At 36.8% G+C, this 24,903-nt stretch overlaps 1 protein-coding gene across 7 annotated transcripts in view; it reads left to right on the top strand.

Annotated features, from left to right (window-relative positions):
* The window catches only part of GRIK2 (glutamate ionotropic receptor kainate type subunit 2), a 534,217-nt gene that overhangs the window by 227,522 nt on the left and 281,792 nt on the right, over window positions 1–24,903 (top strand). For all 7 annotated transcript variants that reach the window (XM_036414148.2, XM_036414147.2, XM_045572768.1 and 4 more), the window contains 2 exons: window positions 20,093–20,274; window positions 24,732–24,785. In XM_036414148.2, the coding sequence (XP_036270041.1) occupies window positions 20,093–20,274; window positions 24,732–24,785 (236 nt within the window). The remainder of the gene's footprint in view (window positions 1–20,092; window positions 20,275–24,731; window positions 24,786–24,903) is intronic.

The following is a 24,903-nucleotide window of genomic DNA, read 5'->3' as shown; positions in this document are numbered from 1 at the left end:
AGAAATTATCTCATCACTATTAACAGGGAGAAGAGACAAGAAAGACATAATGCATGAAAGATAAATCTCACTAATGATCATCCTAACAACTGCTGTTGAGAACTTGCTGCATGCTGGTTATGGTCTAAGTACTTGGTGTGCATTCCTCAATTGTCCTATTTCACAAATTGGTTTTGTTATCCTCATATACAAATGTGGAATCTGAGTTTTAAAGACAGTAAGGAACTTTTCCAAGGTGAAATACTGTGGTGTCGGGATCAGGATTTGAATGCCAGTGTTGAATATAACACTTCCGTCCCTCACTACTAACTCTGCCTTCAGCACAAGTAAGCAAGTATCGGCAAACACAACTAGGGCTGATGATAGAAGAAAACTGTTATATAATACATATTGAAGGTTGAGGAGGTTCTTAGCAGATGAAACTAAATGATGTTCCAGAGTCCATAGCTTCTTCCGCATGTCTTTAATTTTATATGGCTAAATCTTGATGTAGACAGTTGGCTGCATGCAGAAAAGTGCTAAGGCCTGCAGAAAGTGTTAAACAAAAGTAATAATATGATATCATCTTTGCAACTTTTACACTCTATGCATTTTTGAGGATTCAAAGTTTTCTCCAAGGCTATAGAAGTGCACATTAAGCCAAGGTTTTATTTTATGAGACATAAGAAACTGCAACAGACAAACAAAAATAGGAGATAAGCAGAGATGAGTAAATGGTATATAGTGTCTCTAGTTTTACAGAGGATAAAGATTATATCTGAAGCAGCAGACTGTCACTATAAAAAGGATGCATAATGTCTCTTATACAACTCCCTAAGTCATTTGCTTTTTTTTTTTTCATACTAAAGATGAATAGCCCCTGCCATATTGTAAAAGGGCAGGCAAAGTAAAGTTAGATCATGGAAAATCTACCTAAATGGCTGGAATACACATTTAATGGTGAGTACATAAAGCATTCAACATGGAAAGCAGAAGTCAGCATTACACATCACTGTGGTATGAGAAGTACCAATCTCAAATATCTATGGCTTAAGCCAGAGTTTCTCGTCCTTGAAACTACTGGCATTGGGGCCAGATTGGTTCTTTGTTGTGGAGGGCTGTCCTGTACATTGTAGGATGCTTAGTAATATCCCTGGCCTCTACCTATTAGATGACAGTAACAATACCCACCTATAGTTATAAAAATCAAATGTCTCCAGACATTTTCCAGTGTCTGAAAATGTCAGACCTGATGGAGAAACTATCTCATCACTATTAACAGGGAGAAATTATAAGCTTAGATGCTATATATAAACTCAGTACAATAAGTATTGGGATGAATGGTATCTCTCGATTCATTGTTCACATAAACATTTGTTAGTGACCTACTAAATGCCTATCACCATTCCCAGTTCTCAGAGTACATAAGGTTTGAATTAAACCAAGGATCACATAAACTACTCATTCATTCAGAATCTCCAGGGTTTAATCTATTATTCCATTAGGATATGAGGCCACAAATTATGGGCTTTATTGCCTCATGTCTGTGTAAAGATATTTTAAATGAGTTATCATGTTTTCCCTGGGAAATGGATATGAATATTGACTCTGAAAGTATTTTTAGTGTTTTTTAAAAGTTATAAGTCAAGATATATTTGCATTAAGAACATTCAATGGTGTCTTGACTTATAACTTTAAAAAAACACTAAAAATACTTTCAGAGTCAATATTCATATCCATTTCCCAGGGAAAACATGTTAACTCATTTAAAATATCTTTACATAGAGTGAGGTAAGAATTTTCTTAATGCAAAGACGGATGTGATAAACTAAGGCTTGGATTCAAAGCTACAAAGATTATTTATTCACCTGTGAATCTATCAATAGGTATTTACTATTTGAGATAATAAGAACACCTTAACTTATTTTTATTCTTATAGAATTTCAGAAGGAACTATACATTTTAAATAATTACCAGAACCATTGTGTTTCTGGAATCCCCTTTCTAACTACTCTTCCCCACTCCCCTCCTCCAAAAAAAAGGTACTTCAGATCCTAGAATACAAAATAAAATAAAATAAAGAACACATAATAATAGTTTCAGAATCTATGATACATATTTTATTTTTGTCATCATATTTAATCTTGCAGGCAGCACAGAGTAGTCATAGAGACCATGGAAGTAAAAAAGTTACATAATTTGCTCAAGGTCACACATTAATTAGTACCCACATCTGGATAAATTTAAAGTCTCTGCTTTTGTACTCTACTACTTTCCATGTGAGCCAAAGTAGGTTGGGGTAATATTCAAAATGTTTAACAACCAATTTCCTCATGAGATGTTTGCCAGTTGAGAAGAGACCCTGACTTCCATAGATGATCCAAGCCTACATCCAAGTATATGCCATTTTTGAGCTTTTACTTAATGTCTCATAAATTATTAGAACTGATTCTCCTTCCTAATCTAGACATCCTCCTCATAATGAACTTGGAGTTTTAAAATGTCTGGCAAACAGGCAAATGTGTTTACAAAACTTTCTTGGTACTAGCAGGTCCACCATGCTTCAGGGTAGGGCCAGGGATATCAGACCAAGTGCCAGCCGAGAGTCAAAGGAGAAAACCCAGAGGCTGAGCCCCTGGTACAGGAATGGCTGACTGGCAGCTGAGAAAGGGAAGGAAGTGACTGAGAAAGAGGAGGGTGCAGAAGGGTGGAAGTAGCCAGTCAAAACTGTCTTCAGTAACAAGTCTGAGCAGAGAGCACCTTAGGGCTGCAGATGAGAGCAGTGAAGGCCAGAGCCCTTTTGCTGCCCCTAGATCTTCAGGAATGTCTCCTACATGAAAAGGGAATCAAAACTCCTTGACAAGCTCTGTGAAAGAGGGCTTCCTAGGAGATCCAGTCAAATCACCGTTTCCTTTGACAAAAGCAATCTGGACCTCATTCTTAGAATGAAATTAGATACTTAAATTCTCAGTTAAGATTCCAGAGCACAGAATTTTCCAAACCACTACTAAAAAGCAAAAGCTTAAAATACAAACGCTTTCTAAAGAGGAAACTTAGAAAATCAGTAAAAACAGCAATCTAAATGAGTGTAAAAGTATCTTTCTCCATTTGACTAAAAGAAGAGCAACAAGCATGCAGGGCACTTGTTTCCTGAATTGCTAGAGGGGTCACCAAGGAGAGGGGAAGGATAAGAGGAGAGACTTGGGCAGAGATACATTTCATCCATTTCAATTTCAGTTTAACCCTCAACAGTGCCTGAGAAAACACTCAGTGGACAAAGGGATGCTATACCAAAACTGTTTCATCTCATAAATTGGCTGTGCTTAGGAACGGTTGTTACAGAGGTGGGGGTGCATCAACAGAAAGTCAGTGCCGCCCCTGAGAAAAAGTGACAGTCAAGAGCACAAGGTCTCTGAGGAGACTCCAGCCTGAACTCTACACACCTCCGCCCTTCTTTGTTCCATCAGCAATAATCTCTCCTAAGTGGCCCATCATCGGTGCCAGCATGGTTTTTCACATTTGCTAAAAGCTTTTCCCTCAGCCCACTACATTTTTTGTTTCTAAGTATTTAATTCCCTCCCTACTTTATTTTGCAGTTAACTGACTTGAAACATTTGATATGAACTGGGTCTTACAGACTGATTTCTCCTGTCCTTGTCTACATTTCACCCCTCACTTTACCTCCCCCCATCCAGTCCAGCACATAGAATAGCAAGTGCAGATGCATTAATTGAGAGTCCCATCAGTGGGCCATTGTTTTGAAATTTTGTAGACAAAAAAGAAAGAGACCTCCAGTTGGAATGAGCTCTTTGTATTTTCACTTTTCTTTTTTTTTTTTGAACAAATGATTCCCTTTTAAATCCAGAAGTATAATGGCATTGAGGTTCTAAATTGTTCTCATCTAAAATGTTTTTCTCCCATTTTCACTTTCCTACATCATGATCAATTTTCTCCCTGAATGAATTATTTAAATTGGGCCCAGTCTTCTGAATCCTTAGGGAAAATAATGTCTCTGCACTGTGGGTCTATTCTACTCACTTATCACTTGGCACATTCTGCCTAATACTGGCAGGCATTCTTTTTTTCCAATGTGCAATTTATTTTTTCAAATGAACTGCAAGTTTCTCAAGATGAAAGATCATAGAATTCATTCATTCATTCATTCATTCATTCATTCAACAAATGCTTCTGAATATATCCCATGTGCCAGCTATGCTCTATCACCTGAGATACATAAAAAAATAATCAGATCAAATCCCTGACTCCATGGGGGTTATATTCTAGTGAAGGGAGACAGAAAATAGTAATCCCTGTCATAAATATGTAGATTACAGAGTGTTAGAAGGTGAAAATATAAAAGAAAAAAAAGTTCAGCAATGTTGGAGGAATATAATGTTCAAATGGAGAAGATCACAGCTGTAAATAAGTTGGTCAAGCAAGCCTTGTGGATAAGTAAGAAGAACATTATAGGCAAAGGAAATTCTCTAAGGTGGAAAGTTGAAGAATGGAGTTGCCATCAACTGACTCTGGGAAGACTGTGAATGGGCCAGTGAGTACAGCTTTTGACATATTAAGTTTGGGGTGTCTGCAAGCATGGAGATAGGGATGTGATAGAGTAGATATTTGGATATAGGCTTCTGGAGACTCAGGAGGGCCTGGGATGGAAGATACATTTGAGAGTAATATCAAAGCTATGACACTGGGTGAGATCACCATAGAAATGGACTTAAATAACTAAAGAAGAGTGGGGTTGAGATGAGATGGATCTGTAAGACAGGGCATATAAAGTGAAGAAATGATATGGAAGGAGCATAGAGTGATCTTGCTTACAGTGAAAGGAAGGCTGAGACTTGACCGTGGAATTCGGTAGGCTAGCAGGCACTGGTGATCTTAACAAGACAGTTTAAATTGAGTAGTGGGCACAAAACACTTAGAGTGAGTTTCAATGAGAATGGGCGAATCAAAGACTGTGAATATAGACAACTTGCTGGGACCTTCTTTGATAAAGGAAAACAACTCAGTGAGGTGATAGCTGGTGGGGAAGTTAGTGCAAGCAAACATGTTCTTAAAGTTAAATAGCAGTGCCCTGTATTCTGAGGAGAATAACAATGAAGAAGGGGGATTTTACAATTCGGGATTGAGAGAATTGTGGCCTTTTGTAACAATATGAAGGAAATGCTGCATTAAGGTAGCATAGCGGTCTCCATGAAGAAGAGACTCGATTTGTGATGGCATCAATAAGCCCGGTTGGCAGATAGACCTCCAGGACTTTTCTATCAGCTGGCTAAGATGGAGAGAGTTAAGATAGAGTTGATGTTTCCCATAGGAAAAAGGGCGAGAATTGGACACTGCATGTAGGGAAGAACCAACAATTCTTATAAAGGGGACTATTGTGTCACATAATCAAGAAGAGACTTGGGGATTTGGGGAGTGTGTTGTTTCTTGTAATATGAGCCCTCTCCCCTTGTCTTTCCCCACTAATTCTTCAGTAAAAATATACACATGCACGTTTTCTTTGGAAATGTCAACATATGATGAAAGCTGTCTCAAGGTTGTAAACATATTCGAAGAGTAGATCAGAGCGTTCCATGGGAGGGCACATTGAGGTTACACAGCTGATTTTCACAGCCAGATCTCTGTCATCATCGCTTGCCCCAGGTGCTCTCATGCATTTCATACCAAATGACCCCCTCAGAACATTATACATGCCTACTTCTTCTTCGAAGTCCTGCCTGGTAACATACACTCCACACTCCTAACTTCCTTACCTACTTGGTTCTGAGTTAGCCTAGCCTGGGGCACAGCCTCTGATTATCTTCCCCTAAACCCCTTCATCGCATGTTTTCTCCCTGCTCAATGCCAGGAAGACAGAACTATTTGCACTTCCCCAAACTTGCCATGCTGTGACTAATGCCTCTGCACAGGAAGTGAGCTCTGCCTGATATGTCTTCTTTTCCTCCAAGGGTCAAGCTTCCCTCGTAGCCTGCTTAACTAGTGGTCCTTTATTTTTTTATTTTAAAAAATATACTTTATTGATTTTTTTACAGAGAGAAAGGGAGAGGGATAGAGAGCTAGAAACATCAATGAGAGAGAAACATGGACCAGCTGCCTCCTGCACACCTCTTACCGGGGATGTGCCCGCAACCAATGTACATGCCCTTGACCGGAATTGAACCTGGGACCTTTCAGTCCCCAGACCAATGCTCTATCCACTGAGCCAAACCAGTTTTGTCTAACTCATGGTCCTTTAAAATGTCATCTAAAGAATTATTTTACTAGACCTCTGCACTGCCTCTGGTAGTACTTAACACAGTACATTGCAATTCATGATTCCATGTCTGTCTGCCCCCTTTAACTGTGAAATGTCTATCATACCGGTTTCCATGGTGTTCTATGTACTTAGAATAGGGTCTGTAGCTGCTAAATAAGTAGCTATCAAAAAGTGAGTAAATATGTAAGGTCAAGATTTGAGAATACCAAGGCAGGTAGCCTAACAATATTTTTGACTTACTTAAATTTGATTTAGAGTTCATCTGCTGCTCTGAAGTTAAGTTCATTATCTCTCTGGTACCCACAACTATACCAACCAACAAGTGGATCCTAATGTTTGCTTTTATGTTTGACTTTTTCCCTCAGTCTCCTGTTGGAATTAAAGTCTGATTGCTTTTGAATTACAACTAATTTGATGGGGTTCTAACTTTCAGCTTAATTATTTCTGCTATTCTCTGATCTCTACTTCTGTACTTTTAGCTGGTAGTGTCTTGTTTTCCTCAGTAGGTAGTTGGCATAGGATCTGGAGAGTCTGAATGACCAGTACATGGAGATTACACAGCTCTGCTGCTACTAAACTGCTTAGCTCTACTCCTCACATACCCTGTGACACACCTAAGACCAACATAAGATCAAAGAGATCAATTGAAGGACTTGTATGCATGCATATCAGCATAACCAATGGACAATGAACACAAAACTCTAGGGGATGAGGGCATGTATGGGAGTGGGGTAGGGGGGCAGTGGTAAGATATGTACACATATAATACCTTAATAAAAAATTGGAATAAAAATCATGAGATCAAAGTTTATGATTTAGAATCTGGCTTCAAATTGGGATGAAGGTCTATCCTACTCTTGTCTTACCCAGCCATGCTACTTTCAACTTACACTCCATTCCTCTCTTGCCCACCCAAAGTGTCAGTATGTCTCATGTATGAGGTCTCTGTACCATGGTTCTGGCATTGATTCTGCCACTGCTCCCACCTTCGGAACCATTCTGCACATCCAACCCATGTCTCTACCTAACTCTTCTCTGAAATCTCTCTCAGCTCTTCTTTGTTGTTTACAAAGAGCTGAGAGAGATTTGAAGATAGCACAGCAGTCTGATCTATTAAGAAGATTGCTATAAAAATTGTTGATAACAATCTTCTTAATTTTTTCTTAATTTCATGTTTTTAGTGCAGTTTTAAATTTTATCAAGAAGTTGGAATAGCATAGGGCACATATGTGGGTATTAAATGCCCTAATGTTACTAACTTTGTTGAATATATGAAAATTATAGCGAAGAAATGTCAGGTGACAAAATCAGTGATTCTTACTCTCTCTCAGTACTAGAAATTAACAGTTTTGGGAGGCTACTGACTTAAAGATATTTATTTAATGCTCATTCCTTTCCCTAGCTCTCAAGTTTATAGGTTTCCTTCAATTGTCTAATAAGGTTTAAGCACATTTCCATTCAGTAAAATTGTGAAGAGCATTTTAGATCTGAGCACATGGACTACAGAGTCTGTGTCCTGCCCAGAAAGTCTGGTACATCGATTCTTAGTGAAGTAGAGATTTTTTTGCAGGAACTTATTCCACCTATCATGAAAATGGCTAAATGATCTCCTTAAAGGAGATCATTACCTAGATATTTTGTCAGGTTTGGCAAAAAGAAACTAATTAGCCCAACCTAAATGTACTCATTTTTACCACCTATTCTTTAAAATAATTGCTTATAAGAAAAAATAGCTGTACCAATGAGTTCAAATGTCAGCTCTGCCATTTGTTATTTGATTTAAACTATTTTCATTTGGTTCAAATCCCTGTGCCTCATTTTCCTTTCTATAAAAAAAATCTCAGAACTTTTGTTAAAAATTAGTAAATCATCTTAAAAATCTTTTGAGTTGCAAAAAATGAAAAGAAATAATTATCAGCTTGTTTTTTACTTTCTTTTTTATGTTTAAAATAAATACCAAATTGTCAAAAGGCAACAAACAGTCAATTAAGAGATGGCAAGATAGCATCATGTTAATAAGAAATAGGAGCAAAAAAATGTATAAATATCTAAAATATATGTGTGTTTGAAGGTGAGATGTTAATTAGACTATGTATTCAATAGTTCTACATGGGATGACAATTAAGGGCTACTTAATATTAGTCATTAGAGAGGCTATGCAATGCATTAACTTATTGTTTGAGAAGGACTTAATAAAGAAGGGCTCCTCTTTCATCTGCCAATTATCCCAGCAATCTTGCTCAGTGGTTGAGGATTGATCTATGTACCAGGAGGTCATGGTTCAATTCCTTGTCAGGGCACATGTCCAAGTTCCATCACCAGTAGAGGGTGTGGAAGGGGCAGGTGAATAATTACTCTCATCACTGATGTTACTATCTCTCCATCTCCCTTCTTCTCTATTTTCAATAATAATATATTTTTTTAAAAGTCAGAAAATTTTAGTTGACATGGAAAAGTAGGATGAATTTGAAGAGCAATAGAAATAGCACATTATAATCAGGAAGGAAACAGAAAAATATCAAGATACTAAAATTGAAAAAAATCTTAACCTCTAAAATATTTTAGAATAGAAAATTAATATAAGATTTAAGATTAATTATATTGGTATATTTTTTTATTTGTATGACAAATACATAGCAAATAGAATAGCTTTTCTGCCTAAACTCATGGGTGGACAAAATTCAAATTTCAGCACAATTTAATGGATTCTATTGTACATGTGCCATTGTCACTGTTTGGGGTTGGAGTTAAGTACTTTGGACAAACCCTGAAATTAAGTTTCCCTCTGAGATTTAAAACTTTGAAGTCAATACAATACATAATGAATGGGAATGAAAAGTTGTAAAGTTATCTTAAAGGACTGAATGCCTCCCAGGTAAGCAGGATTTGATTATCTCCATTTCAGGCTACTAACATACTGAAAGAAAGAATGTGTCCATTGGGAAGAGGATTGATTAGACACTTGGGTTTCTTAAAAAGAGCCTTACACAAGAAAACACAGATGACACCTCTAAAAAATGTTCTAAAAAGTGTTCATGGAAAATAAATTCTTAATTGATTTACTACAAATAAGACTAGGCTTATTGAACTCTGGATGCAAAAGATTGAGTACTGGATTTGGAGAAAGACTTCCAGGGTTTGAATCTGGCTTTGGGACTTTGAACATAACCCAGACAACAGTGCCTTCACCTCATCTGCAAATTGGGGCAGACAATACCTCTTTATAGAGTTCTTAAGGCTGAATTTTAAACCCTCAATAAATGCTTCCTATAATTATTTTATTCATTGGGCGAACTCCTGTTGTTCTGATTCCAAATTAATATTAACCACCCTTCAGATTACAATATGCTTTCTCATGTAATTTGAGGATGCAGTGGTCATGCAATCAAGTATCACCATGCCTGTGACAGATATATATGTCATTATAAATGAATAGATTGGATTTTCAGTGTTATATGTCACTCTAGTGATCTTGATTAATTGAGTCTATTAAGTTAGCAATGTGGCATAGGTTTCAGAACAACCCAAAGATCTTTCAAACTAAAGTGAAAATTCAAAAATTCCACATGCATTTTCTCAGTTAAGGTGTAATTAAATTCAATGACACTTCTTCATTACATGTAATTCTGTTTTCAGAAACATAAATGATAGGAAATGCATATAGATATGAGGTAGGACATTAGGATGAGGGACAGTGTAGAGGGAATGCCTTCTGCTCTTCTCTCACTTATGCTAATAGAGGCTTAAACACAAGACAGCCTCCCTTTTAGTAATATCTTGTACTATTTTATCACCCCAGAATCCATCCTTACAAATACCATCCAATTATCTTTGAACAACAACAAAAATCTGTTGATAGCAATCTTCTTAATTTCTTCAGTGATTCCACAGTGGGCAGGGGTAGCACACCTAAATCCCCAACCCCTCAGTTTTCTCACCCACAGAAGTGTGGACCAGGCAGTGATGTTCATACCTTATGTTAAGTCTGTGCTCCTGACTACAGTTGATTAGACTAAGGGTCCACACAGTTGGTGTGAACCCTTCTCTCCAGAAATTTATAATTGGGACCAAGAAAGGTTAACTGGGCTCTGCCAGCTGCTGGGCTTATAAGAAGTACACTTAGGAGTGAATTTGAAGGATGGCCATGTCTCCTGTGTGAACTATGAGGCAGAGAAAGCTGGTCTTGTTAGAAAGAAAAGACTGAAGCAGGCATGCAAAAAAAGGAACAGAGGCATAAAAGGGGGATATTTTCAGAGCCTGTTTCTACTTGTTCCTGTTTCTAAGGAATGATTGAAATCCCATACTTGGGTTTCATGAAACTACCCCAAATGTTCTAATCTACTCTCCTTTTGTGCTTTAGCCAGCCTGGGTTGTTTTTGTTTAAAATACTCACAACTACAAAGTTCCTTCTCGTAGAAAGTACAATCTGATATGATGTCCTTCACAGCGGGCTATTGCCTCATACTGATCCAGATTCACCCCCCACTATGTCCACCTTATGTTTGAAGTTCCAGCACTACCAACCAAAGAACTCACAAGACTTTGTGAACTTTCCATACTCTCATATCATCATATTTTGTACATGCATTTTTTCTTCCTCCAATACCTGTCCATCCATTTCCACCTGCCACATGGTTGCTCATCCTTGGGCATCCAATCCCTACCACGTCCACTACACTTTAGAGACACTCACATCATTGCTTCTAATTCATTGTAGAGAAATGATTTACACGTCTCTCTTCCCACTATCTTTTAATCTCATAGATAGCAGATGCCTTTATATTGTTGGATTTCATTTTTACATTCATAATTCAAACCACATATTATATGCTGCTGTGAATTCCTGATATATTCACAGTTTCAAACCTTTTATGAGATAGGATACACGTTTAAAGAGCACAATTGCTGAAGACATTGGGAGCTAACAGTATTCTTTTCTGGGACAAAATATAAAATCTAAGCTTCTTAAGAGTCACATTCTACTTGGTATTTATAACAGCACATAGTAGTTCTGGTAATTATTGTTAGTCATGGGCCCACCATGTAAGCTTCTTAAGCTGTTTCAACAGTGTCTACTTTAAATTATATTTGAGGCATTAAGTGGTAGGATAAAACAGGCAACAGCAGTATCCTGGGACAGAGCCAGAAAAGAAGCTATGAAGGATGATTTGCCACTTGATAACTGCACTGACCTGGACACAAGTGGGGATTTAGCAGCAGCAGGTACCTAATCAGCTACTGTCTGGGAGCTGAGGCTGGGTTATCACAGGCTGAGAGGGCAGTTAGAGTGACAGAAGAACATGGGCTCATCTGAGCAGAATTATCTCCAGACAAAGGAACCGGCTGTGTGGCCTTTAGAACTGAACAATGAGGTTTGCTGGGGGTGGGTAGCATTGCCAGAACAGCAGCTGATGACATATCTAAGATGAAGGATGAAGAAGCTGTGAAGGGAGAGGAGGATTGAACAGAATCCCTGGTTGCCCAGAATGTTTCTGGGGAGTGCTCATCCTGGTCTAATTACTACACACTTATATCATTTACATTTCTTACAAAAGGACCCCAGTTTGGTGAGAAATAATAAAACAATTTTAATTGTAAACAACTATTGAATCACAATATTACCAAACTCCGGCCACAAACCAAAGTGTTTAGAAAGTTTCTAGAATGCTGCCATGATGCATAGCTGGGCTGTGTTTGTGCGTTTGCCCACAATCCCTCTAAGGAAATCTTAAGTCTTTCTGGTTCAGTCACGGCTCACTTTCTTCCACATGCGCCCCCCCCCCCCCCCAGATGCATCCAATGTCAACCCTTTTCCCACCAAATAACCCCAATCTGAGTCATACATGGTCCTTCTTAGGATTTTGACAGGAATTTCAAATATCTCTTTAAGAGCATGAGATTCTGTTGGTTATCTGTGCCATGGGGTAAATGAAGGGACCACGGAGGAAGAGAGAACTGAGCAACAAAGAACTCCTGCCTGTAGCCATGCCTGGAGTTTGTTTTCAGTTGTGGGAGGCAGCGAGTTCCCCTTTTGCTCAGTATAATGTGAATTGGGTCTGCGCATTTACCAAAAGAGTTCTGACAATACAGCTGTCTTCTCATTAAACTGTCCAGCTTGCTACCTGCCCTGTCTCATTATACCAGGCCTAGGCCTACATTCAGCTGCTGTGCAAAAGGACAAATTACATTAGATAATAGAATAGATCTTAGCTGGGTCAGCCTAGGGCAAAGCCACTAATCGTGATTATGGTGCCCCTAGTGAGCACAACCCAACGTCACCTGGGCTGGAAATTCGTCCCTATGTACTTATGCACTCATGAATTAGATGAATAAAATTTAATAGCAGTAAGGAAGGAAGAATTAAAATTTAATACTAAGTCTATTGGCTTCTCACAAACGGAAGCATTCTGAATAGAATTGATTTTGATACTTTGAACTTAGACCCCCAAAGTCTTAGAGGCCAAAGGATTTTAGCCTTAGCGCAGTGAAAAGCCCTGTTTACATTATAATAATGGAGTAATTGCTTTTCCTCATGGCAGTGAGAGAAGGAACAAGGAAATCCTATTTTGGTATCGACTTTAGGAGTAGCAGTTAGGTGGGCAGCCCCTGCTTTGCAGGAAACACCAGTATACTCCATGTAACAATTCAGCCTGGGAAAAGCTGTGACCAATTAGGAGCCTTGTGGGGTAGTGTGGAGCTGGCCTTGCATTCAACTTCAAGCTAGTCTTGTACCTAGCTTCAAGCCCAAGGTAGCAATTTTAGCATTCTCTGTCCATTTCTTTTCCATTATTCGTGTTCTAAAGTTGAGACCTCTGGTTAGACCCTTGAGACTTTGCTTAGCAGGATTGCATTCTGCTGTCTGTACAACTTTCCCTAAATGGAATGATTATCTGGAAGTATTTGGCCTAGAAAACCATAAGCCACTGTTTTAATGTACATCATACATTAGAATTCTTTGTGTTTGGAGTCAAGCCAAAGGACAACATACGTATATCCATAGCCACTGACTATAGTTCCACTCATCTGTTCCCATAGTTTTATGCCTGTACTAAAACTGTGCTTCATGCCCCTGCATTCTTCATTCCTAATTTTCTATCAGAAAATGGTACAGACACTGTACTTACCAACCTTATTAAATAAGCCCTATAGTCATTGAGCTACTACCAGATGTACCCAAATGTATAAATATATAAGGGCAATGTTGCTTAGGAGGCTTTAAAGTAATCTATTTGAGAGATCAAAGTAGCTCAATCTAGTGTGTTAGAAGTAGTAAGAGTAGGTAGCTTTCTTTATATATTTTGAAGAAAGATCTAATATGATTTTCTAATCAATTGGATGGAAGGTGTTTTAGGAAGAGAAGAATCAAATATGTCACTCAGGTTTCGGACCTGGAGCGATAAGAGTTGCCATTGTCCTACTTGGGACAACTGAGGGAGGAGCAATTTCAGAGGGTGGGGAGATGAAGGGCCAAGTATGGAATATCGTATGTACTATACATCAGGGTAGACATGCTGCATTAGTTAGGTGTCTTTAAGGACACCTTCACTTCTGACACCAACTGCAACTTCAAGGGTATCCAAGATCACCTGTAAGTTTGATAGTTCACTAGAACAACTCACAGAACAATTGACTACTGTTATACTGTCGTGATTTGTAACAAGAAAAGGATACAGATTCAGATAATCCAAGAGAAAAGACACAGGGCAAAGCCCGTGAGAGTCCACACTTAGAGGTTCCAGTGTCCTCTCCCCCTGCATTTGTGAACAGTGCCAACTATTGCCTGCAGCACTAAGTGACAATGTGCATGGAATGTCACCAACAAGAAAGCCCTCCTGAGTCTTGGTGTCCAGCATTTTTACTGGTGCTTCATCATGCAGACATGGCTAAGCACTAGCCTCACTGACCCTCCAGAGATCAATAACCTCCCAACTCAAATACCCTACGACCAGTTGCGTTGCTGGACTATCCTGTATAACCAAAGGGCCCCAGAAAACAAAGACATTCTTGTCAGGCAGGACATTTCCAGGACTTAGACCTTACCTGCCGGGAGCCTCTAGTCACGGCCAGCCTTCTTTGGGGGTAAGGCTAATGTATTACTGCACAATTCATTTAAGAGTCCAGATTTCAGAGGAGAGTATTCTGGCAATAGATAGAAATTTGGTAGTCAACAGCATATAGACTATTAAAAAGGTTCCAAACAGGAAGCAGAACTGATTTAGATTCTTGAAATGGAGAGATTTTTTTTGAGAGACCACTCACAAGACTGCAGACAGGATTTGGGGAGCAAACAGGGCCTGTTGGAGCACACACAGACCTGCAATCTCTGGGGTCCAGGAGAGAAGTAAATACCAGAAACTTGAGAAAAAGATTGATATGTACCAGGCAGAGTATCAAGTGATTCAAATGATTATTAGCTCATTTGATTGTTTCCTATATATTAATAAATGTTATCTCGTTTTTACATATGAGAAAACTAAAGTTTAAAAATTTTAAATATATTTGTTTATAGCCACTGGAGAGAGAGTTAAGGAGGTGGGTGTGGACTGTCATGCCACTTGTATGGTTCAGAAATCTGGCAGCATGCTGCAACACACAGTACTGACCTTTGGGTTTCAGCCTTGACCTGCTCACAGTTACTCTGTAATTACCTGTTCCTGACTCCCTCACTCAGGCCTTACTAAGAGGCATCTGTTTTGCTAGATCAGTTCTGTTGTATTTGTGGTGTGGAATTGACAAATGTCAGCCAAGCAGAAATAACACAAACATCACGGTCAGACCTCCTAGGGAGAGATGTTAGCAAAGAGGTGAATTATATTTGCCAGGGAAATAGAAGCAGAGTAGTGTGTATGTGTGTGCATTTGTGTGCACACGTGTGTGTTTATGTGTATTATGTGTCAGAGTGATTTTCAGGATTTGAAGGTGTTTGAAAAGAGGAAAATATGGAATTGCAACGAGTTTCTTCAGACTATAAATTTGTATACTTGCAAAATATTTTCAGGAGACTTCATGTAAGAATTCTTTTTTGGACTTTACTTGTTTGAATGTATTATGGTTCAAGATTGAACCACGCAGGTCCTAGCTTCTGTAGAGAACAGGATGCCTAAAATGTTTGGTTGCCATTGTATTATTTACCATTTTGAAGCATAGAAACACTTTTCCATCAATAAAAATATAATGGATAGGATTTTATAATTTAACAAAAAATCAAGCAGGAGATTTTAATATAGGGATGACCTTTACATGACGCAACCATGCCTAGCCCACCACCCCAGAGCCAATCCCTATTGAAACATGCCCCTGAACACAGACTTAATATGAAAATCATTCTCAACACAATGTTCTCCACATTCACATGCTGAGATTCCAATTGAAACTCACTTGCTACTTAGATTTCAATATACCACGCTAGAGTATTTTTATTTCTACATATTTTGAGTTTTGAATTTTGTAGGCTCTAGCATACTTTAAAAATGCAGCAAATCTCAGACATAGAGGAGCCAGTCCCTCTCTGGAGACCAGCCCTCTACTTTTACTTTATATCACTAGCTTTCCGTCTTCGAACCAGATGAAACAGCTCTGGAAGCTTCATCTTCCTTTCCCCTTCTCCCTTCTTTTCCTAGACCCCAGCGTTCTTTATTTTCCATTTCCCCAGGACTGATGAATAAATTCACCTGACCCTACAGGAGGAGGGCTCACAGAAATTTGGAGACAAACATTTTTGTAGTGCCAATCTACCTCTCCTGTCAAAACCATTCAACGTTTTTTTTTTTTTTTTTTTTGTTTGTTTTTTTAAATGATGATTAGCTTTCTTCTCTATATTTAAAGTATTACTAAACAGTACAAAATCCATACCTGGTATACATATTCTATTTAGTTTTCGTTAAAATATTCTGTAGTGCAAATAAAACATCCTAATAAAAATAACCGGAAACGTTATTCTTTGGCCCCTCAATGAATGATCCTTTCTCAACTAAAAAAAAAAAAAAAAAAAAAAGAAGCAAGGTGTGTGTGTGTGTGTGTGTGTGTGTGTGTGTGTGTGTGTGATGAGCCATTGAATGTAGATGAGTCATTTTTGTTTCGTTTATTATACAGTGTATTTTGGGGGACGTCTGTCCTGCACAGAGACCACATTTACTGAAATGATAAATAGGGCAGTTGAGTAAGCCAGGTGGCAAAGCTCTAGTTTGTGAGCTGCCCAAATCAATACCTGGGGATGGGAGGAGATGCGGGACTCCCTTCCTGGGGCCTGGAGAGGCTGGGCCTGCGGAGAGGTGGTGTGATTGATCTCTCTGGAAGGAAGCGCCAGCTGGAGTGTACACAAATGGCTCCTTCTGGAGTCTCCTTAAAAGCTGAATTGATGGCAACTTTTGAAAAGAGCAGCTCAGACCTCTGTTCCCTATAAGCACAAGATAAACCTTGGTTTCAGCTATTGTAAAATAACTGAAAGTAGAAAGAGGTTAAGATTTTTCCTATCTGTGAAGGAATTAGAGGCAGTAGAATGTTGCTCATCTTCCAAAATAAAGTGGTAATTGCGATGCGCAGCTCTTCTTTGTTGCAAGGTTTTCAGGAACCCATCTGGGCAGATTGTTTCTTTTTTATTACCATTACATCAACTAATTGCATTAGGGAAAATGGGCATTTTAATTAAAAGGCTGTTTTAAGGAGTCATAATTCTACTCTTTCATTAAATAACCTAACCAGGTGCCACATTTGTTAAACTATTCTTTCTGAATATTGTTCTTTGGGAATTATTTGTGTTAGCCACATTTTCAATAAAATAGATTTTCCCCCTTTTACTTCATCTCAGAGATGGGTCCTTTTATTTCTCCATTTTGACCAAAGGCCCATAGGACAGGATTATATGTAAACCATTTAAATATTTTGAGATGCTCATGCTTTTTTCCTTAAGAAAGGGGGAAAACATTTTTTTTCACAAAGCATGCATATTTATTTCTATATGATGAATTTGATTAGGGTGATCTTTTCAGGAATTGTTATTTTTAGAACATGGTTAGTTGCAGGAGGATATTGGGGGAGGTAGGAAGATTGACAGAGAGCTGAAGAAGTAAATACATAGCCAGTGTTGTAATTAGAATATGTTCTTTTTGTTTAAGCCCATTTTACTAAGGAGAAAATCCAATTACTCATATTAAATAGGTAGCTAAGCATCCATTCTTTGGATGTTTTGGATGCATCTTCCATTTTGTCACTCCTCTCATTCTTCTCAAAGTGTTCTAAGTAACAGGTTTTGACAGACATTTGTATCTAAATGTCAGATAATGAGGTAGACAAAGAACCTAGAATGAGGATATAGAATAAAAAAGAAATAGCATCTCTGAGCACATCAAGGAATGCTTAGAAGCCAAGAGAGAGAGAAGCGCCTAGACTTCTTAGTACAGGAGATGATGGAAAGCCATCACTCAAAACTAGGGTGCTGCTCTTAGTATTCAAACAGGTGTCTAGGTTTCTGCTCTCTGATGCCACTGAACCAATTTTATTCCAAAAACTGATTATGAAAAACATTATAGGAAATAACTTTTGTATTAAAAAAAAATGCCAATGTCAAAGTTGATCTCAAGCAGTTGAATACTAAATACACACTATTACTTCATTCATAGTGTTTATCAATGAAACAATGTCTCGCACATAGAAGTCATGCAGTAGATCTCTGTTGAATGAAGACAACCTTTCACTTAAATTCTTAACTAGGAGATGGCAGTTCCTAGTAGCAACAGTTATTTTCTTAGATCTTTGATATTACTCCCCAGGGATGCTGGCAAACTGAAATCTGTTACATTAATGCTAGCAGGGATGTATATGTGTGAAGAGAATATGTAAACATTTATTGTATCTGATGGCTCCAGGAACTATCCACATGAGATCTTAAGAGACTTGAATATCCTTGGCAATATTTATATTCAGGGCAAACTTCACAAATATTCTTTATGGGTTTTATTCTTCATAAAATTTTTGTTTTTGAGTGAGTTGAGCTTTTTCAACTTAAAACTGCTGGGCTAATTTATAACTATATAACCCCTTTCCTTTGGTAATGAATTCATCTCTTAAAAATTTGATTAAAATTTTATTGTTAGCTTTCCAGTCTATATCAGTGTCAAATACCTTCTAAAAACAGTTTTAATAACCAGTACATTAAAAAAAACTATATTCATCCTATGTTAATAAAAATAACACCAATAATAACTGCTACTTATTGATAATCTAATATATGCCAGTTTCTTTTTTGGTGTTTTATATATTAATACATAGATGGTTTTTCCAATCATACAGATGATAGATTTTTGAACTGAGATTCAAATACAATGCCTAGGCTATATTTTGTTATGATAGGCTAACTCCCCTAAGTCTTCATTTAACTTGTACAAAATCTTGTGAGGTAAATAAGCCAAGGGCAGTTTGACCTTCTTTCTTCAGCTAAAGTTGCTATTGATCAGTCAGTGTTAATATACATAATTTTGTTAGAATAATGAAAATTTATAGCTATAAACAATTTAGAGAGAACCCAATTGAATAATTCTTAGACATTTTGGTTTTAGTACCATTTTACATTTTTAATATTTTACGAGTATATTTAAAAGAACTTATGTATTATATTTTCTGATACCATCTTACCTAATAAAAGAGAAACATGCAAATTAACTATCACTCTGCTATGCCCACTGCCTAAACAGGCAGTCAGACATCCCTTGAGGGGTCTCGGATTGGAGAAGGTTAAGCAAAGGGACACTCCCCCATCTCTATGCAGTAATTTCATGCACTGGGCCTCCAGTGAAGAAATAAAAATATAGAAATGAAATGGAAAAAGAGGTAGGTAGATAAGAAGAAAGAGAAGAGAAAAGGAAATTGCTAATTTGGTTTAAGCTTGAGTATAATTGGATGATCCTTTTTTTCTTATCAAGCTCTTTTATGTACTGTGTCTTTTTTATCAGTAACTTATTACTTGAAGTTTGTATAAAAGAATATAGTCAATTGTTTTTAAATGATTGATATTTCTATGACCTATTAAATATGTTTCTATTAGTTTGATTTGTTTGTTAATGTAATCATAAACTACTGCTCTAGGAAAATGTTTGCTTTTACCAATGTCTGTGGTATTATTAAATTCTGAATTTAATATTATACCTAGGAAACTATATTTAAAAGTTAGTTTATTTCTTAAGTAATTTAATTATGGTTCAGGCTATTTAGAGTCTGTTTTATTAAGGAACTTTATTTTACTTTTAAAAATACACCAAATTACTAAACCATTACTTGTAAAGAAAAAAACAAAACAAAAAGTTACCAGAGTTTCTAACAATAGAGAATAATTACAAAAATTATGTCCTCTATAAAACACTCCTAATGATGGACAAACTAGGATAATAGTCACTGACTTAAAACAACATATAAGACATAGTCACAAAACAACTATTAATATAAAACACAAAACAAAGTAAACCTCTAAGTACATATTTGAAATTCACAGAAAGTATATTGAATATTCATATTTCAAGTTATTAACAGTGACACCTCCTTGGGAGTAGTACTGAGGTACAGAGGGAGACAATTTGACACTATTCATTTACATATGTAAATGGTTTATGTTAACTAATAGTCATTTATGTATTTCATAATTTGAAAAATAACTTATAGAATTTCAGAAGTGATTATTTTAACGAAAATCACCTTGAATCTAGAGTTTTGAAATAGGAATTTTAATAGTCATACTACATTATGCACATATACATGGGCAAGAAAATCAGATGTTGTGGGATGTTTTGTGATTCTATGGCCCACTCCAATTTTTCTCTAATTTTCTTTTTTTTTTAACCTTTTTCATTAAAGGTCTCATTCGTTTACAAGAGCTCATTAAAGCTCCATCAAGGTACAATCTCCGACTTAAAATTCGTCAACTACCTGCTGATACAAAAGATGCAAAGCCCTTACTGAAGGAAATGAAAAGAGGCAAGGAGTTCCACGTAATCTTTGACTGCAGCCATGAAATGGCAGCAGGCATTTTGAAACAGGTAATGTTTAAATTACTTAAATTATTAGTTGTTGTTTTTTTAATTTGCATTTAAAGTTTGGACGTTGGTTTTCAAATCAAAGTATTATTGTTATACAGACAGTTTGTAAAAACACACCGAGTATTTTCCTAGATGTAATTTTCTGATTAAAAAGTCTGGCAATTGCTTTTAATAAATTCTTTTTTCAGGAACAGTAATGTCAAGATTGATGATCTTCAAACAGATTGTGGTACATGGGTTATTTTATGTGGCTAACTACTGTTTTTTAATTAATGACATAGATGTTTCTGTTTTGTACTGAAATGAAAGAGAAACAGTTGAGCAACTCAGCCACTAAATTCAACTGGTAGGAAAAGAAAAAGAAAAAAAAAAGATTTGCTGTTTAGCTGGCATCTCCTGTGAGACGCCTTACACCTTTGCTGGTGTTTAGTTGTCACCACAACTAAAAGAAAAAGGGGCTATCTCTACTTTAAGACAAAGAGAATGAGTTTCAAAAAGATTAAGTAAGTTGACCAATGTCCAACAGCAAGGAAATACCAGAGGGATGCATATCCCACCAAGTGACATTATGAAATAAAACTGGCCGAAACTGGTTTGGCTCAGTTGATAGAGCATCGGCCTGCAGACTGAAAGGTTCTGGGTCCCATTCCAGGTAAGGGCATGTACCTTGCATGCGAGCACATCCTCTGTAGGGGGTGTGCAAGGGGCAGCTGATAATGATTCTCTCTCATCAATATTTCTCTCTATCCCTCTCTCTTCCTCTCTGTAAAATATCAATAAAAAATATATATTTTAAAAAAGAAATAAAACTGAAAGGAATAATGAACAAACCATAAAACAAACAACAAAAACTCATAGACACAGACAACAGTATAGTTGTTACCAGAAGGAAGGGAGTGGGAGGAAAGTAAAGGGTAAAGGGGGTCAAATGTATGGTGACAGATTTAACTTTGGGTGGTACACACACAATACAATGTACACATGACACATCATAAAATTGTACACTGACCACCTACATACTTTTATTAACAGTGCACTTAATAAAAAGAAATATTCCTTCCAGAATAAGCATTGCCTACTAAAGAGGATAATACTAAATCAATCAAAAGAAATCATTTATAGCCAAGACCGGTTTGGCTCAATGGATAGAGTGTCGGCTTGGGGACTGAAGGGTCCCGGGTTCGATTCCAGTCAAGGGCATGTACCTTGGTTGCGGGCATATTCCCAGTAGGGGGTGTGCAAGAGGCAGCTGATTGATGACTCTCTCTCATCGATGTTTCTTACTCTCTATCTCTCTCCCTTCCTCTCTGTACAAAATCAATAAAAATATATTTTTAAAAAAAGAGAAATCATTTATAGCAGTAAGATCTCTTTATATGATTTCAGGATTATTCAGACCTAATCACACTTCTGAAAATAGCACTTACTATTAGCTTATATCTTCCAGATGAGGGAACTAATGTTGGGAGTTAGTTAGTACAAGGCCATATATTCAATACTTACAATGTAGTAAAACCTGGATTTGAACATAAGTCTTTGGACTTCGTTTTTGAGAATTTTTGTCAACACTGGCTAACATTATAGTTTTAGAATTTGTATAACTGTCTTAAAATCTTTCATGTGTAGGATAAAATTTCATTACTGGAGAGTGATGCAGATTCAGATGTCAAATTATGTCCTTTAACATATAACTACCAACAGTAAATGCCTGTTCTAAAATGGTTATTTTATTAAACAGATGTTTGTCCAGTCTCCCAATATGAATGTTGATTTCACGACAGTAAAATATTTAATTGGATTTGGAAAATTGCTCTAGTGTTATATTTGGGTAATAAAGCATGTGAGGTTTTTGTTTGTGTGATTTTTGTTTTTAATGAACAAAATGATGCAATAAAGTAAGCACTGAAATACAGAGTAGGAATTTGTTTTTATTTAATATCAAAACAGTTCTTGGTCGAATTAAGAATACACAGACTTGCCCGGCCACTATGGCTCTGTGGTTGAATGTTGAACTATAAGCCAGTAGGACACAGTTCAATTCTCCTTCAGGGCACATGCCCAGGTTACAAGCTCTATCCCAGCAGGAGGCAGCTGATCAATGATTCTCTCTCATCATTGATATTTCTAAATCCCTCTCCCTTCTTCTCTGAGATCAATAAAAAAAAAGTATTAAAAAAAGAATACACAGCCTTGGGAAGGGGACCTTTTCTTTATTCCAGGAGTGAGTTAACACTCAGTGCTTGTCTGTTAATGAGCTTTGGTAGGCTTTCTCTCTAGGCTTCCAACTAGTATGTAATTGATCAGCTATTTTGTCCCTAGGATAACTAATTCTGACTTATTTTGCTATTTGAAAGGAGAGAGGCCTGTCATCTTTAATAGAATTTCCATTCTGCTTTTTCTTTGATTCATTCATTATTTTATACTTGTTTTCTTATGTTTATTCTGACATAGAGATATAAAGAAATATTTATTCCAAAATAAACCAAGGTTAGGATACACATAGAAAAGAGAATTATGATAATATTTAAAATATCTACACATCAGAAAAAGACACATTGTGGGGCGCGGCTACAGTGTTTGGATAGGTTCAAGCCTCTGATTAATGAGAGGGCACAGTCCTCTCGTGGCCACATGCAAGTCCCAGCTTGGAGGGCAGCGCCCTCCTGGCACAATTATAGCCAACACTGTAGTCGTAAGCTTGAATCTATGGTCTGAGCAGGTGACCCCACGTGCCTGAGTGATGTGGGCTTGATAGAATGCATGTAGTTGAGTTGGATCAAAACCCAAGAGAACATTGTAAATATCTTGACCACGCCCTTACTATGCCTCCTTAAAGTAAAGACAGGGCTTGTGGGAGGTGCTGTCTCTCCTTGAGGAAGCAGCATCCCACAGAGACCCAGCTTTCATTCTCCTGCCTGTCTTTTCTAAGCCTTTCAGCAGTCCCCACTCAGGTTCACCCTTGGCCATGCCAGCGAGGCAAAGACATAATGATAACTAGATTAGTAAATTAAAAATCAGAGCAAAGGTAAAATGAGAATATGAAAATTAAGAAGTCAGAGTAACATTATTACACAGAATGTGTCCTTTTAGATTCTATAACACTGGCAAACTACATGTATACAATAGTATTTTTTTAAAGTTACCTCATCCCAGATATTTGTCTCCTCTTTGGAACACAGTTATTCCAGAAACCAATTCAAGAATAAATACCTTCCTTCTTGTTAATGTAGCAATGCAACATTTACTACGATTCTATATTTTATGATTTATAAACTTTTTCCGATATTCTTCAACATTGGTTAACAAACAATGGAACTCTGAGGAAATGAGACAGGATTTGGAGAGCAGGTATAGATGGGTTTTATATTTTAAATATCCAGAAAAAAAGAATGGGTTTATCAGTGTAGCCTTATTTGCTAATTTGTTTGCTTAATTTATTTACACTACCTGAGCTTTTCCCAAATACTGAGCAACAGTGAATTTGAAGTTCTCTTTTCTGAAAGCTTTAAAACTGAGTGGAGCTTGGGGCTGGCTAGATTTTTCTGAGGCAAATTGAAGGCACTAATTGACATATATACCTTAATAGCTAAGATGCCACCTCTGCCCAGAATAAATTTGTGTAGTTAGTGTGTGGAACAGTTTTGGATGTTAGATGCACCTGAAAATGCTTGTTTTTTTACTAAGAGCTCTTTATCCAGTTTTTTTTTTTTTTTAAAGAGCATCACTTTTCAGTTATCATCACCAACTACTCTTTATTGGTAAACAGCTACAGTATATCAAAGGCATTTTCTCTTTTCAGAGGGGTCATTGACACTTCTTATGGCTAGAAGTTCTAATCCAAAAGTTTTTGCTTTAAAATTAATAGTATAATATTGACAAGGACTGTAAAAGTATGAAATAAAACAGAGTGGACTGAAATTGGCCTATTAATAAAAATAAAAATACATTTTTTTATCTGTACTTTTTGAATGACAGTGGTGATTTACACCTACTTCTTTAATGTCAGGGAAATGTCTCTAAAATGCTTTAAAAAATTCCTATTGGCATTGTACTTTGCAGCACATTTTCCCCTAATTGAGTAATGCCTTTTATCAAAATAAAATGGTGTTCCTCATTAGGGTATTTGTGGTGGACACATTACACACGTAATGAACTAAGATGTGCTATTTCAGGTTTTGTCAAATGAAATTTCTTCTTATATGCAAAGCAGTAAGCTTCACAAATGCACACATTCAACTAACAGCTATTCTATCAAGAAATTCTTTTAGTAACCACTAATCTTCAACTATGGAGGAAAGATTTAGCTTGATTCAATTTTAATGTAACCTTAATAATATAGACTGATTCTTTATTAAATAATGCTATTTTGTTTTCATCTGTTTTATTCCCATAATATATTTTATATAATGTGTACCTTTAGTATCAATATACTTATTTTTAATTTTTTTACTTCTTAGGCATTAGCTATGGGGATGATGACAGAATATTATCATTATATCTTTACCACTCTGGTAAGTAATTTATAAAACATAAAGATAATGCTCTAAATTTTATTATTATGACTTTGCAGAATGGAAAATGGATTTTGAGTGAGAAGAAGTAATATGACTGACACTGTTGTAGTTATAC

The sequence above is a fragment of the Pipistrellus kuhlii genome, unplaced genomic scaffold, assembly GCF_014108245.1.
Source record: "Pipistrellus kuhlii isolate mPipKuh1 unplaced genomic scaffold, mPipKuh1.p scaffold_m20_p_5, whole genome shotgun sequence".
Taxonomy (NCBI): domain Eukaryota; kingdom Metazoa; phylum Chordata; class Mammalia; order Chiroptera; family Vespertilionidae; genus Pipistrellus; species Pipistrellus kuhlii.
The sequence above is the reverse complement of the archived record's forward strand: the minus strand, read 5'-3'. Positions and strand labels throughout refer to the sequence as shown.